Source organism: Lactuca serriola, chromosome 5 (genome assembly GCF_051521515.1).
Source record: "Lactuca serriola cultivar US96UC23 chromosome 5, Lser_US96UC23_V15, whole genome shotgun sequence".
NCBI classification, from domain to species: domain Eukaryota; kingdom Viridiplantae; phylum Streptophyta; class Magnoliopsida; order Asterales; family Asteraceae; genus Lactuca; species Lactuca serriola.
In genome coordinates, this window is record NC_136412.1 from 47,656,289 (window position 1) to 47,670,364 (window position 14,076).

Here is a 14,076-nt window from a genome sequence, read left to right on the forward strand (position 1 = left end):
TATTAAATTAAATTTGTTAAAGAACCTTATGCATTAACCACAACTATTTTCTGTTAATTAGAAGACAATTAAGTTGCATGAACATCTCTTAGTTGTTAACCTCATATGTTTATGTGAACACTCTATCATATGCCTAGGAATAATGAACATGAAACTAGGATTAATTAGAGAATGGGTAAATTAATGTGTGAGCTTGTTTGAGAAACCAACAAACAAGAGGTTAATTGAAACACCAACTTGATTAACCAATTACCAATCTTATTTAATCCAAATAATTGAACTAGGGAATTAATTAGTTTAAACAATTGGCCACTGCTTGAATTGATTAATTGTCTAAGGGTTAGTAGTAATGAACATGAACCTAACCACTATAGTTGGTAACCAATAACAATTGATCTATCATATAAATAACCATAGGAGTGAATTGGTTGTACCTAAACGGAAACCCTTTATCAAATTTGGTGAATTTGTTACTTGTCTTAGTCGTTTAGTTAATTAAGTGCTTAAGTGGTATGTTTAAGTTTCTAGTCTTGTAAAACTAGAGAAAAACCCTTTTACTTTTATTAGTTGCTTAGTTAAAATTAGTTATTAGTTTAATTTCCGTTCCCTGAGTTCGACACCCTACTTATCCAACTATACCACTAAAAGACAGGTTCACTGCCTTTGTGTGCTTAATTTATCAACTAAAAGTAGGAATAAAACCAGTGCATTTTACACACATCAAGTTTTTGGCGCCGTTGCCGGGGAACGGTTCCAAAATTAAGTCTAATTCCTAATTTTATCGATCCTTTGTGTGAGTTTTTCTTGCACAAAGTTATTTATCAGTAATACAGTACGTAAGTTAGGTTTTAGAAATCATTAGTTTCTTTTTAGAAGTCTATTAATTAGTTTTAATTTTTTTTGTTTTAAACAGGCTACTCGCCGAGTGCATTCGCACCTACTCGGCGAGTACCCTGTTGTTTGCCAAACTATTTTTCTTTTTCGTTCTGTTTCATTTTTGTTCTTTTTACGCGTTTTTTTCTTGTTTGTTTGCAGTGTTTCATGACCCGAGGATCTGATACACCTCTGGTTCCTCCTCTCGAAGACCCGGAATCCGCACTAAGGAGGAACAAAGGAAAAGCCGTTGGAGAATCCGATTCTTCGAAGAATTCTCCACTAAAGAACCTCAAGTCCGTTTTCAGCAAGAAGAAGAGCAGCAAATCAGGAGCATCCAGTGCCTCTTTAACAATCGAAGACCCAATTAAAGAAGACACCGAGTACGACACCGAGGAAGAAGATAACCTACATACGAGCACGAATCCAATTTTGAGGACGATTTAGTTCTCACTATGGCTAATATCGATGAAGTCCGCATGGGGGAATGGAAGAAGAGGATGCGCGATGACACTGGCCCAAGACTTGTGTAGCCCGCAATTCCTGCAACTGCTACTTTTGAGCTTAAGGGTCATATCCTAGCTTTACTTAAGGAGTTCCCTTTCACTGGAAAAGATCACAAAGACGCCTACAAGCACTTGGATGAAGTTAATGATGTAGCTGATTATTTCAATGTTTCCAACGTGCCTCGGGAAACTCAGCTACTTCGCATGCTTCCGGTTACTTTGAAGGGTGCTGCAAAGGATTGGCTCAAGTCACTACCCCCCGGAACCATCACTACATGGGCTTAGCTGAAACAAGAGTTCATTGATCAATTCTGCCCACCATCCAAGATATCTAAGCTCAAGAAATCCGTAGCCAACTTTGAACAACAAGCTGGAGAGTCACTATATGAAGGTTGGGAGAGGTACAAGAGCTTGTTAAGGAATTGCCCACATCACGACCTCAATAGTCAGCAAGAAGTCTCCATCTTTTATGATGGAGTAAATGTTACAACAAGGCAATTACTTGACTCGCAAGATCTCCTTACGAAGAAGGCACCTCCGGTGATAAAGCAGCTAATTGAAGAATTCTCTAAGTATTCTAGAGAGTACCATAATCCAAGAAATGATGTAACAAGGGGTCCGCCTATGCAGCTTCAGAAGACTTATCAGCAGTGGTGGCCATGTTGAAAAACATGGATAGGAGGATGGACAAAATGGACCAAACGATACATGCTATACGGGTGGGGTGTGAAAACTGTAATGGGCCTCATCTTACTAGAGACTACAACTTGGATGAAAATGGCAACAAGAAGGTGCAATTATGTTACTCAAGTGGGGACCGATATGATGAAGATTGGCGAAAACCAAAGAAAGAGTGGCTCCCTTATGAAGAGTACAAGAAGGCTAATGAGGAGAAGTACAGGCAGAAAGGAAGAGGTTTTTACCAAAAGGAGGAGCCGGCACAAGAAAGAAAACCAAGTTTGGAAGAAATCCTTACCAAATTTGTAGTTGCTTCAGAAAAGAGACATAGTGATCATGATGCTGCAATTCAAGAAACAAGAACCATGCTTAGAAACCAGGAAGCATCTATCCACTACATAGAAATGCAGTTGGGGCAACTTGCTCAACAAATCAACCAAAGATCACCGGGCGAACTTCCGAGTAAAACCGAAAATAACCCACGAGGCACGCACATAAACATAGTCACAACAAGAAGTGGGAAGAAAATCACTCCTCTGGCCCCTATTCAGAATGAAGCACCCAAGGAATTGCAGAAGGAGGATGCAGAAACTCAAGACTAAAATCAAAATCTTCATGGAACAGAGCCTACTCGTCGAGTCCAGAATATGGACTCGACGAGTCCACTGCCAAACCCGAAAGAGCAGATCCCTGAAAATCCCTTTCAGCCTCCATTGCCATATCCAGCCCGAGCTAAGAGAGAGAAGCATGAAGAGGAGTACCAGAAGTTTCTTGATCATATCAAAGCTCTTCAAATCAACATACCTTTCATCGAAGATGTCGCACAAATGCCAAAATATGCAAAATTCCTTAAGGAACTTCTCACGAATTGAAGGAAGATGGAGGAAGTGAAAAAGGTAGTTTTTAATGAGAACTGCTCAGCTGCCATGCTAAATAAGCTACCAAAGAAGAAGGGTGACCCGAGGAGCTTGACTTTGCCTTGCCAATTTGGTAACTTGGCTACCATTCATGATTTGGCCGATTCAGGAGCAAGTGTGAACCTCATGCCATATTCATTCTTCAAGAAGCTGGATCTCCCGGAACCAAGGCCAATTCGTATGGCGATTCACTTAGCAAACAAGACAGTCACTTTTCCAAGAGGCATATGTGAAGACTTATTGGTCAAGGTGGACAAGTTTGTATTTCCCACAGATTTCATAATTCTAGATATGGAGGCGGATCCTCAAGTCCCGATCATCCTTGGAAGACCTTTCCTCAACACTACAAGTGCTATAGTAGACATGAGGGACTCGAAGCTTACTTTACCGGTAGGAGATGATTCAATCACTTTTGGGGTTGATCAAGCTATGAAATATGCAAGGAATAGTGATGACATGGCGTTCTCAATTGACATGCTTGATGAATTAATGAAGGAATGAGAAAGTGAAGATCCTAACAAGTCCACAATTTTTGATGAAGAATTTGATGCTGAAAAAGACTTAATGGAGATCGAGAGGCTGCTGGAAGAAGTTGAGTTTGAAGAATCGATGAAACAATCTGACAGATCAACTCACCGAGTAGGGCCGATCTACTAGCCGAGTCCATGCGAAGAGAAAATGGAATTCGTGAATTTAGTTGTGAACTCTCCAAGTCCCTTACCTGCACTCGGCGAGTACAACCAACAGAACCCAAAAACCAAGCTCAAAACATTACCAGAACATTTAGAGTATGCTTTCCTTGAAGATGGCCATCAAAAGCCAGTTATCATAGCCTCTGACCTTTCCGAATCTGAAAAGGAAGAACTAGTTCAAGTTTTGAAGAAGCGAAAGCGGGCCATAGCATGGAGCATTACTGACATCAAGGGAATCAGCCCCTCATATTGTTCTCACAAGATTAATCTGGAAGAAGGAGCAAAGCCGGTTGTGCAACACCAAAGAAGATTAAACCCAAATATGCAAGAAGTGGTCAAGAAGGAAGTGGTCAAGCTTTTAGATGCGGGGATTATATATTCCATTTCCGACAGTCCGTGGGTGAGTCCGGTCCAAGTGGTGCCCAAGAAAGGAGGGATGACAGTCATAACCAACGAAAAGAATGAGCTTATTCTGACACGAACGGTAACCGGTTGGAGAGTGTGCATCGATTATCGAAAGCTAAACGATGCCACTCGTAAAGACCACTTCCCCTTACCTTTTATTGATCAAATGTTAGAAAGATTATCAGGCCATAGTTATTATTGCTTTCTAGACGGATTTTCGGGTTATTTCGAAATACCCATAGACCCAATGGACCAAGAAAAGACCACATTTACTTTCCCAAGTGGGACTTTTGCTTATCGACGCATGCCCTTTGGGTTATGCAATGCACCCGCGACATTTGAAAGGTGCATGACAACCATATTCCATGATATGGTGGAAAATTCATGGAAGTCTTTATGGACGATTTTTCTGTTTTTGGATCTTCCTTCCATGATTGTCACACAAATCTTGACTTAATGCTTGCTAGATGCAAAAAAACCAACTTAGTCCTTAATTGGGAGAAATGTCACTTTATAGTCAAGGAGGGTATAGTTTTAGGCCACAAGGTTTCCAAATTGGGAATTGAAGTGGATCGGGCAAAGATTGACACCATTGCCAAATTACCCCCACCAACTAATTTGAAGGGCATTAGAAGTTTTCTAGGACATGCGGGTTTTTACTGGTGTTTTATAAAAGATTTTTCTAAAATAACTAGACCTCTAACACAATTGCTTTTAAAGGATGCACCATTTAATTTTACTAAAGAGTGTTTAGAGACATTTGAATTCTTAAAGGAAAAATTGACTAATGCCCCGATCATTTTTGCTCCAAATTGGGATTTACCATTTGAAATAATGTGTGATGCTAGTGACTTTGCATTAGGAGTTGTCCTTGGTCAAAGGGTTGATAAGCACTTTCGACCCATTTATTATGCTAGTAAAACTTTAAATCTGGCCCAAGAGAATTACACCACCACTAAAAAAGAATTATTAGTTGTGGTGTACGCTTTTGATAAATTCCGCCCTTATTTAGTTTTATCTAAAAGAACTGTTTTTACTGACCACTCCACTATCAAGTATTTGTTTGCTAAGCAGGATGCCAAGCCAAGATTGATACGATGGGTTCTACTTCTTCAAGAGTTTGACATAGAGATACGCGACAAAATGGGAATGGAGAATGTAGCAGCTGACCACTTGTCAATAGAGTTGGAGATGACTTCCCAGACGAGTACATTATGGTGACCATGGGAGAAGAGCCATGGTTCGCAGACATAGCTATTTATTTAGCTAGCAAATGCATCCGAAAAGATCTTACCAGCCAACAAAAGAAGAAATTCTTTTCTGAAATAAAGTATTACTTTTGGGATGAGCCATACCTTTTCCGAAGCTGTGCAGATGGAATCATACGAAGATGTGTGTTCGGGAAGGAAAGCCGACATATTTTGGAGCATTGTCATAGCGGGCCCACGGGTGGACATCATGGAGCACATTACACTACTAAGAAGATCTTTTACATTGGATTTTTAAAGATGCAGCCCAATTTGTCAAAGAATGTGATGCATGTCAAAGAGCGGGAAACATTTCATCCCGAAATGAAATGCCACAACATAGTATTCAAGTGTGCGAAGTATTTGATGTGTGGGGGATCGATTTCATGGGACCATTTCCCATGTCCAAAGGCAACAAATACATATTGGTGGCGGTGGATTATATATCCAAGTGGGAGGAGGCACAAGCTTTGCCAACTAATGATGGTCAGGTGGTGGTCGCTTTTTGAAGAAACTATTTTCAAGATTTTGAGTCTCGAAAGCCCTTATAAGTGACCGAGGCACTCATTTTGCCAATGATCAACTAGAGAAGGTGCTAAGGAAATATGGGGTAACCCATAAATTTTCTACATCCGACCATCCACAAACTAGTGGACAAATTGAAGTGACAAATAGAGCCTTAAAGAGAATCTTGGAGAGATTGGTGGGGAGCAATCGGAAAGAATGGTCAGATAAGCTAGATGATGCACTTTGGGCCTTCCGAACAGCTTTCAAAACACCTATTGGTACTACACCATATAGGCTAGTTTATGGAAAGCAATGTCATTTACCAGTGGAGATCGAGCATAAAGCTTTTTGGGCTTTAAAAATGTGCAACTTCAAGATGGCGGAGCTCAAGAACAACCGGTTAATGCAAATGTATGCTCTTGAGGAACTTAGAAATAATGCTTACACTAGTTCTCTAATTTATAAAGAGAAAACCAAGAGTTGGCATGACAAGAGGATCAAGGGAAATAAGGAGTTTCATGAAGGGCAAAAGGTGTTTCTCTTTAATTCAAGGCTAAAACTCTTCTCGGGCAAACTCAAGTCAAGATGGGATGGTCCTTTTCTAGTGAAGAAGGTGTTTCCACATGGTGCTATAGAGTTATTATCAAAAGATGGTACCCCTTTCAAGGTCAATGGACATAGGGTCAAAAGATATGAAGAAGGAGTCCCAAGAAATGAAGACATGGAAGAAGGGCTATTGCTGGAAGGAATTGCAGCAACGTAGAATGGGAGGAGTCCAGCTAATGACTCCTTAAAAAGAAGGGTTTCCGAGAGGCAACCCGAGTTTAGAGTTTGCATTTCTTTTTCCTTTATTTTCTTTTTAATTTCTTAGGATCTGTTTTATTCTTCTTCTGAAAATATGTTCTAAATGATTGCTTAAGGGCAAGCAATGCTTAGAGTGTGGGGTGGTGGTTTAAAAATAAGAAAAAAATTCATATTTTGTTCAAACTGCAAGCTTTACTCACCGAGTACATTCGATCTACTCGGCGAGTACTTGTCTGAATCCCGAGAAAATCGTGAATATGCGGATCTACTCGGCGAGTAGCACTTTTCTACTCGGCGAGTAGACAACTTACACAGACGGTTTATAATCTATAAATAAGGGTTTTCATTCATTTTACCCGCACACTCGCCGTGTACAGCTACTCTCAAGCCATTTCTTCAATTTTTGTTGAATCTTCAACTTTCAAGAGTAAAGGTATGATTTCTACACTCAATACTTGTCAAAGGTTAAAGCTTTATCACTTCTTAGCCTTTATTTTGTCTAAAATTCGGATTTGGGGGTTTCCTCAATTTCTAGGGTTTTGATTTTACTATGAATTAGCAGGTTTTAGGCAAAATTTCTTTTGGATTAATGTTTATTGGACTTAGTACAGCAAACCCCTATGCAAAACTGGGTGTTTTGGATGACCCATATATGTGTGACATCAATCTGGTCCCGATGTTCATCCTACTCGCCGAGTAGTTCATGAACTCGGCAAGTAGGATGCTATACAGATCTATTTTGTTCGATTTTAATTATTGGGTGTTGTTTGTTTGTGCTTTCTTAATGTTATTTTGCAGGTACCATGTCCAGAAGAGGTCAAACTTCAAGAGGGGGACGCCAAGGAGACATCCTGTGGCTCTCTTTTTGCCAAATCACCTCTAAATCATCTCAAGCCCGCGCCAAAAGCAAATTAGAAGCTTTGAAGCAGAAAGAGATCCACTTACCTAATGCAGTGGACTGGGATTGGATGGGGAAGGTTGGGCTAGAGAAGGAATTGACACCATATTTGGTGAAGGAATGCAATATGGGGGATTCTACCATCATATGTGATGGTTGGTTACAATTGTTCAAAATTCAAGAACCGGTCTTCGCTGAATTATGCTGGGAATTCTTTGCTACCATCCCATTCCGAGGTTGTAGTGAGTATTATAATCCCAATGTAATTTCCTTTTCTCTTGGCGGGGAGCTGCGACAATGCAGCATGGCAGAGTTTTCATGGAGGATTGGCATCTATGACCAAAGTACCATGTTAAATGAAGACTTTGAAGCTTTCTTGGAGAATTGCCACAAAGATCTCCCCGAAGCAGTGGTCGCCTCCACCTGGTGGAATACTATTGCTAACCGGGTGTATATTCCATCTTCCGCGTAGGAGGGCCACATCCATTCACCGATCTACCATCTCATTCATCGTTTCGTCACCAGCACGATTAATATGCAGAAGGATGATGACAAGGTCCCGACCCTTGACATCTTCTATCTTTGGAGCATTATTACTCCCAATGTTTTTTGCAACCTCCCCTACTGCATAGCCAAATATCTTGCGGATTGGGCTGTTAAAGAGAAGGTGACCTCTAAAATCAATGGAGGAATGTTTGTGACAAGGCTTGCAAGATCATTTGGGATCTAGGATTTGCAAGAAGCAAGGGCGCTGACGGTCATTTCTCCCCCTCCATTCAATACTACCCTATATAGGAGGGCAAGGATTGTAGAGAAGTTTGGAGATTCTTATTCTATTCCACATGTGGATGAGCCGGTTATCCCCGAGGAGCCGGGACGGCGGGTGAGGCAACGGAGTGAGCGGGTACGGGAAGGCCCATCGGTTATTCTGGTGGAGGAAGAGAACGATGGGTGGAACCAAGTTGAGTACCGACGATACTTGGATGATATTGGGAGAGCTGTCAATTATAATAATCAATCATTTGAGTATCTTTTCCAACAAATGAATATCGCCCCGAGACCCGGACCCGGTTATCCCTACATTATGAATTGGGAGCAAAGGATGAGGAGAGGCAATGAAGGAGGAGGAAGTGGAGTTGGAGGAACTAACACGGATGAGGAAGAATGAAGAAGTGTTTTTTTGTGTTTTTAGTTTTATGGTGTTTGTTTTGGAAAAATGTTGAACTTTGATGATTTTGTTTCTTTTAGGACTTTTATTGCTTTCATGTTTGGTTGCATATTTTTCAGGATTGGAACATTAGGATGCATATAGAAGTTTTAAGGGTCAAGATTCAAGTGAGGAATGTTCAAATAAGAGTACGAAGTTTTGTCATTAAGGCTGAGTCTGTTAGAGTTGGGAGTGATAGAGAGTGTTGCTGCTGAAGTAATTAGAGGAAGAGTCATTGAATTATCCCAATTCAGAACCTTAATCGAGAAGAAAGCGAGCTGGACAATTTTTTTTCTCAACACAACGCCTACTAGCCGAGTGCACAAATCTTACTCGGCGAGTACATGGGTAATTACTCAATATAATTGCAAGTTGGCAACAAACTCGCCGAGTAGATCAAAATTTTTCGAATTCCAGAGCTGTTTTGGGCACTTTCATTGCAGTACTTGTCCATTTTTGTGAAGAGTCATTACTGGAGGTTTCTAGGAGCTTTGTCCAATATTTTTGAGTTATTTGCATGTCTACCACACAAGATTTTGACCCAAGACATGGATGAGTTGTTCCCATGTCTAAAGTCAATTGAAGATGGAGTTGAAGAGAAGAGATATCAACCTAGCGACTGCTACCCCATGGGAGTTTGTTCCAATTATTTCTATATTTCATATTTTTTTTTTGCATGATATGCAATGAGGACATTGCATAAAATATGTGTGGGGTAGGGGGTTGGTTAATTTCTAGTAAATTGAGAATCTTAATATCCTAATTTAGGTCTATTTTAAAAAAATTTGCATTCTTGTATACCAAAAATGTGACTTAGGAATTAATTTACAAAACATTGGTAAAAAGTAATTAGGATTCCATGTTAGAATTGTGTGGATGATTGTATGAAAACCCAAATGTTTAGTTGAGCCTATATATGTTATAGTGCATTTGTGGCCCCCTTATTCTAGTGAAATCATGGGACAAAAACATGACCTCGCTCAGCCCGAAGGATGCAATATGTTTAGCATCGTGTACCAGAAACGTATCCAGGAAAATTATTATCGTTAGCCAATAAACGTTGAAGTTGAGCGCCCCTTCTTAAGCATGTAGGATTTTGAGTGAAAAAAGTGAGGTATATGTTAAAAAGAGAGAGAGAGAGAGAGAGAGAGAGAGAGAGAGAGAATTGCAAGAAAAGTTTGAAGAATTTTGTAGCAACTAAAGTGAAGATCAAAAGATCAAAATTCCAAGAAGTGCAAAACCTTGAAGATACCAAAAATCAAACAACAAGGTGGTGAATTCAAAGAAATAAAAGATCAAATGCCAAAGAAGTGAAGAATTCCAAAGAGCTCTGATGTGGTATCATAAATTGTAATTCTAGATTATGTATGCTTGGGTTGCTCAACCAAAAATACCTTGAGGATAGGAGGTTTTCTGCGGATGGATTCGTAGGGATACATAAAACGAGCATTGTTCAGGATGAGTGGGCGAATGTTTATGAGGATTGTGAGTATTTACAGTATGGGGGTATTTATGAAAATTTTAGACACAAATGCATGCGTTGCGGTCTTGGCATAATGGCTGGGTTAGATTGGAGTTGTCATATGTGGTTCTAATGTGTTAAAATCGAGTTTTGCTTGGGGGCAAGCAAAAGTCAAGTGTGGGGTATTTTGATATTTGCATAATTAGTCATATGTTTAGCATACATTTTTAATCATTTTTAGGTAATTATGTGCATAATGTGGACAAAAGGTACTTAATGATGCTTAAATTTTGTTTTCAGTCCAAAAGACATGCTTGGAAGTAAAAAGGAACAAGGAGAAGCAATTAAAGACAGAAGAATGAAGAATGAGGAAAAAACACACTAACTCGGCAAGTCCGCGAGGCTACTTGGCGAGTACCAAGAATATTCCTGAAGATAAGTCAAGACTCCTGGCAATAGATGGATTTCACGCATCTACTCGGCGAGTTGGGTGATCTACTCGCCGAGTAGCCCCTGTTTTGTGATAATTATAAATATCGAACCTTTATCTGAATGGGGGAGACTTATGGCGTTTTGAGAGCTGCACCTGCGATTGAAGAACCCGTTGGAGAGCTGAGAAACCCTAACCTTCGATCTTTTTTGAAGAATCAAGGCAATTTAGGTTATACATTCCACTTAATCTTAGAATTTAAGCATGTCTACCCTAGTTGAACTTGTTTTTGAGTTTGTTTTTACTGTGACTATGAACTAAATTCGTTTTGTTTCTGTTTGGGAAGACCAAGTTACTCCTATGGTTTAATTATTACTTTTTGATTGATTGTTTACTGGTGATCTTATTAAATTAAGTTTTTTAAAGAACCTTATGCATTAACCACAACTATTTTCTATTAATTGGAAGACAATTAAGCTGCATGAACATCTCTTAGTTGTTAACCTCATATGTTTATGTGAACACTCTATCATATGCCTAGGAATAATGAACATGAAACTAGGATTAATTAGAGAATGGGTAAATTAATGTGTGAGCTTTTTTGAGAAACCAACAAACAAGAGGTTAATTGAAACACCAACTTGATTAACCAATTACAAATCTTATTTAATCCAAATAATTGAACTAGGAAATTAATTAGTTTAAACAATTGGCCACTGCTTGAATTGATTAATTGTCTAAGGGTTAGTAGTAATGAACATGAACCAAACCACTATAGTTGGTAACCAATAACAATTGATCTATCATATAAATAACCATAGGAGTGAATTGGTTGGACCTAAACAGAAACCCTTTATTAAATTTGGTGAATTTGTTACTTGTCTTAGTCGTTTAGTTAACTAAGTGCTTAAGTGGTGTGTTTAAGTTTCTAGTCTTGTAAAACTAGAGAAAAACCCTTTTACTTTTATTACTTGCTTAGTTAAAATTAGTTATTAGTTTAATTTCTGTTCCCTGAGTTCGACACCCTACTTATCCAACTATACCACTAAAAGACAGGTTCACTGCCTTTGTGTGCTTAATTTATCAACTAAAAGTAGGAATAAAACCAGTGCATTTTACACACATCAATTTCAAACTGAGATTGAGAGACCAACTAAAAATGAGTCCACGACATGACTAAGAAGAAAAAAAAAGGAATAGTAGAGTCGCTTATTGAAGCCAACAATATACAAAATAAAAGTGATTTTCAGCTTGAAAACAATAAGATCAATAAAAAGTGAACTCAATGTAAGTCCGAAATCACAAATCAGTAAACTAGGTCAAACAAAAAAAATCAAAAATCAGAACTCCTAACCATACCAAAATCTAGAATACTTACTTTAATCGAAGGATAGGAGATGAGTTGGAGAGGTCCAACAACGAGTAGGAACATGCGCATTACATCGAAGTAGCAATTGAGATTATCAGCAAAAGAGAACTTGACTTTGGGTTGAATTTTGTAAGCGATAACGTTTTTAGAGAAGAGGAGTTCGATGAAAACGTAGAAGAGAGGGATGATAGTGAAGACGAGGAAGAGGAATAGAATGTTGTGGCAGTAGAGGAAGTAATCTGATTTGGTGGTGGAGTAATTGAACCAAAAGCTTTCGGAGGCAATCAGAGTAGGGACGAATACCCTAGGGCTTTTTTCTTGCTTATTGGAAGAGGCGCGGGGGGGGGGGGGGGTTAATTTGTTTAGATAAAATAGGCGGTTGTTAAATTTTTGGAGATTTCATTTTCTCGCTTAAAACACGTGTTTCATTAAAAAATTATAAAGCGAAACGCTTAGATGACACACATTTTATGATAGGCGCCCTTGGCATTTCTTTTTTTTTTTCTTTTCTGACACTAATTTTAGGGCACGCAGAAATGCGTGTCCTCTATACTTCAGATTTTGTAAAACTAACATTATTTTTTAAGGCACGCACAAATATGCATCCTCTATCAGCGAGTGTCATTGATTGCGTGTCATTAAAGGGTTGTTTTCTAGTAGTGAATGGACATCAATTCCATGGAAACGAAGTCTCATGTTCAAAGTACATTCCTTTGAACGTCCTTCTTGCATTAAGTTTTCTAATCTTACACATATTGAATAAATTCCACCTATGGAGACATTTCCATATTTCCATTTTGACTATCACTTTCGAACAAGAGTTCCCTCATTTTAGACTATGTCAATCTGGTCCTTCCAAAATTAACACTATTCTTCCAACTTTCCATGACCAACCAATCTTTGGTAAACCTTAGATTGTCCTCAACAAATGCTTAATCATTTTAGTCATATCCAATTCTATACTTTTTCCCCACTTAATGCCCTAGGCATTTGGAAAATTTAAAAAGGACAAATATTATAGCACATGTAATCGATCATATATCCGAAGCATATGGGACACGATTCATGATGTCTCACATACGGATATGATCCTAGACCAATATTTTGCTACAATATTTTTTTTATTTTCCATGTTTTCATAATTTGACTATGAAGAGGGATGTTGTAATCATAATCGAATTTGAAAATGCAATATATACTGAATTTCCTTAAGTTGAACCATTCCAACATAAAATTCATATATATATATATATATATATATATATATATATATATATATATATATATATATATATATATATCCTTCACTAAAGATGATTAAAATCTCAATCTAAGCTTTTAGAATTGAAATGAAGAATAATTTTCTCTCCCTTAATTATAGCAAAACAACTTTTCCCAATTGAAACTTTTGTTTTCTATAACTAACATTGCTAACTTGCAAGACTTATCATAATTATCATGCTTCGACTAACATGATGATTATTACTATAACACTTATGATCCCACTAGCTTTGATATGTATCCAAAAATCAGTTAGACTTCTAGAAATCAATACTTTATTGACTTTCTTACCAAAGATCAGATTTCTGATACGAGATGCTTTGATAAGACTTTATCAAAATCATACACCTTTTCTTAGATAGCTCACATGTGTGTCTAAACGATTTTTAGAACTATGAAAAGGGATTTCGTAATCATATTCTCAATTGTTTAGACCTTTTCCATTTCTCACAAGTCTATGTTAGTGTGTCGTTTACCTACACATGCTCCACTAACGACTTTGAGAATGCAAATATCACAATTTCTATCTACTTAAATTCTACTTAGTGAAAGTGTTTCCTCACCATCATTTTCATGAATCAGATAGAAACCTTATGACACTTAGATTTTATGGTGTATGTGTTCCTATCCATGTGCATTTTTCAAAACCATAATTCCAAGACAAGGTTAGTGACAAATCCAAACTCATATGGACTGAACTTGTGCAATATTAACTTTTTGTCACCTGGCAGCACAAAGGGCCTGCCATTGCTTCCAAGTAGTTATGCAAACAATTGAGAACTTGTAGAACTCATATGCAT

The 14,076-nt window shown here is 38.3% G+C and overlaps 1 protein-coding gene and 1 non-coding gene across 2 annotated transcripts; one reads left to right on the top strand and one right to left on the bottom strand.

Moving 5' to 3' along the window:
• Positions 1–1,712: 1,712 nt before the first annotated feature.
• On the bottom strand, positions 1,713–1,819 carry LOC145056089 (small nucleolar RNA R71). The gene has a single exon (XR_013685625.1). It is a non-coding gene; the product is annotated as a small nucleolar RNA R71 (small nucleolar RNA).
• A 1,116-nt stretch (positions 1,820–2,935) lies between these two features.
• LOC145049494 (uncharacterized) lies at positions 2,936–3,475 on the top strand. The gene has a single exon (XM_078997890.1). The coding sequence runs from the start codon at positions 2,936–2,938 to the stop codon at positions 3,473–3,475; it is 540 nt and encodes a 179-aa protein (XP_078854016.1).
• Positions 3,476–14,076: the final 10,601 nt, after the last annotated feature.

What these genes read in the sequence shown, in the direction of transcription:
- LOC145049494 (XM_078997890.1), top strand. Translation starts at nt 2,936, where the DNA reads ATGGAGGAAGTGAAAAAGGTAGTTTTTAATGAGAACTGCTCAGCTGCC.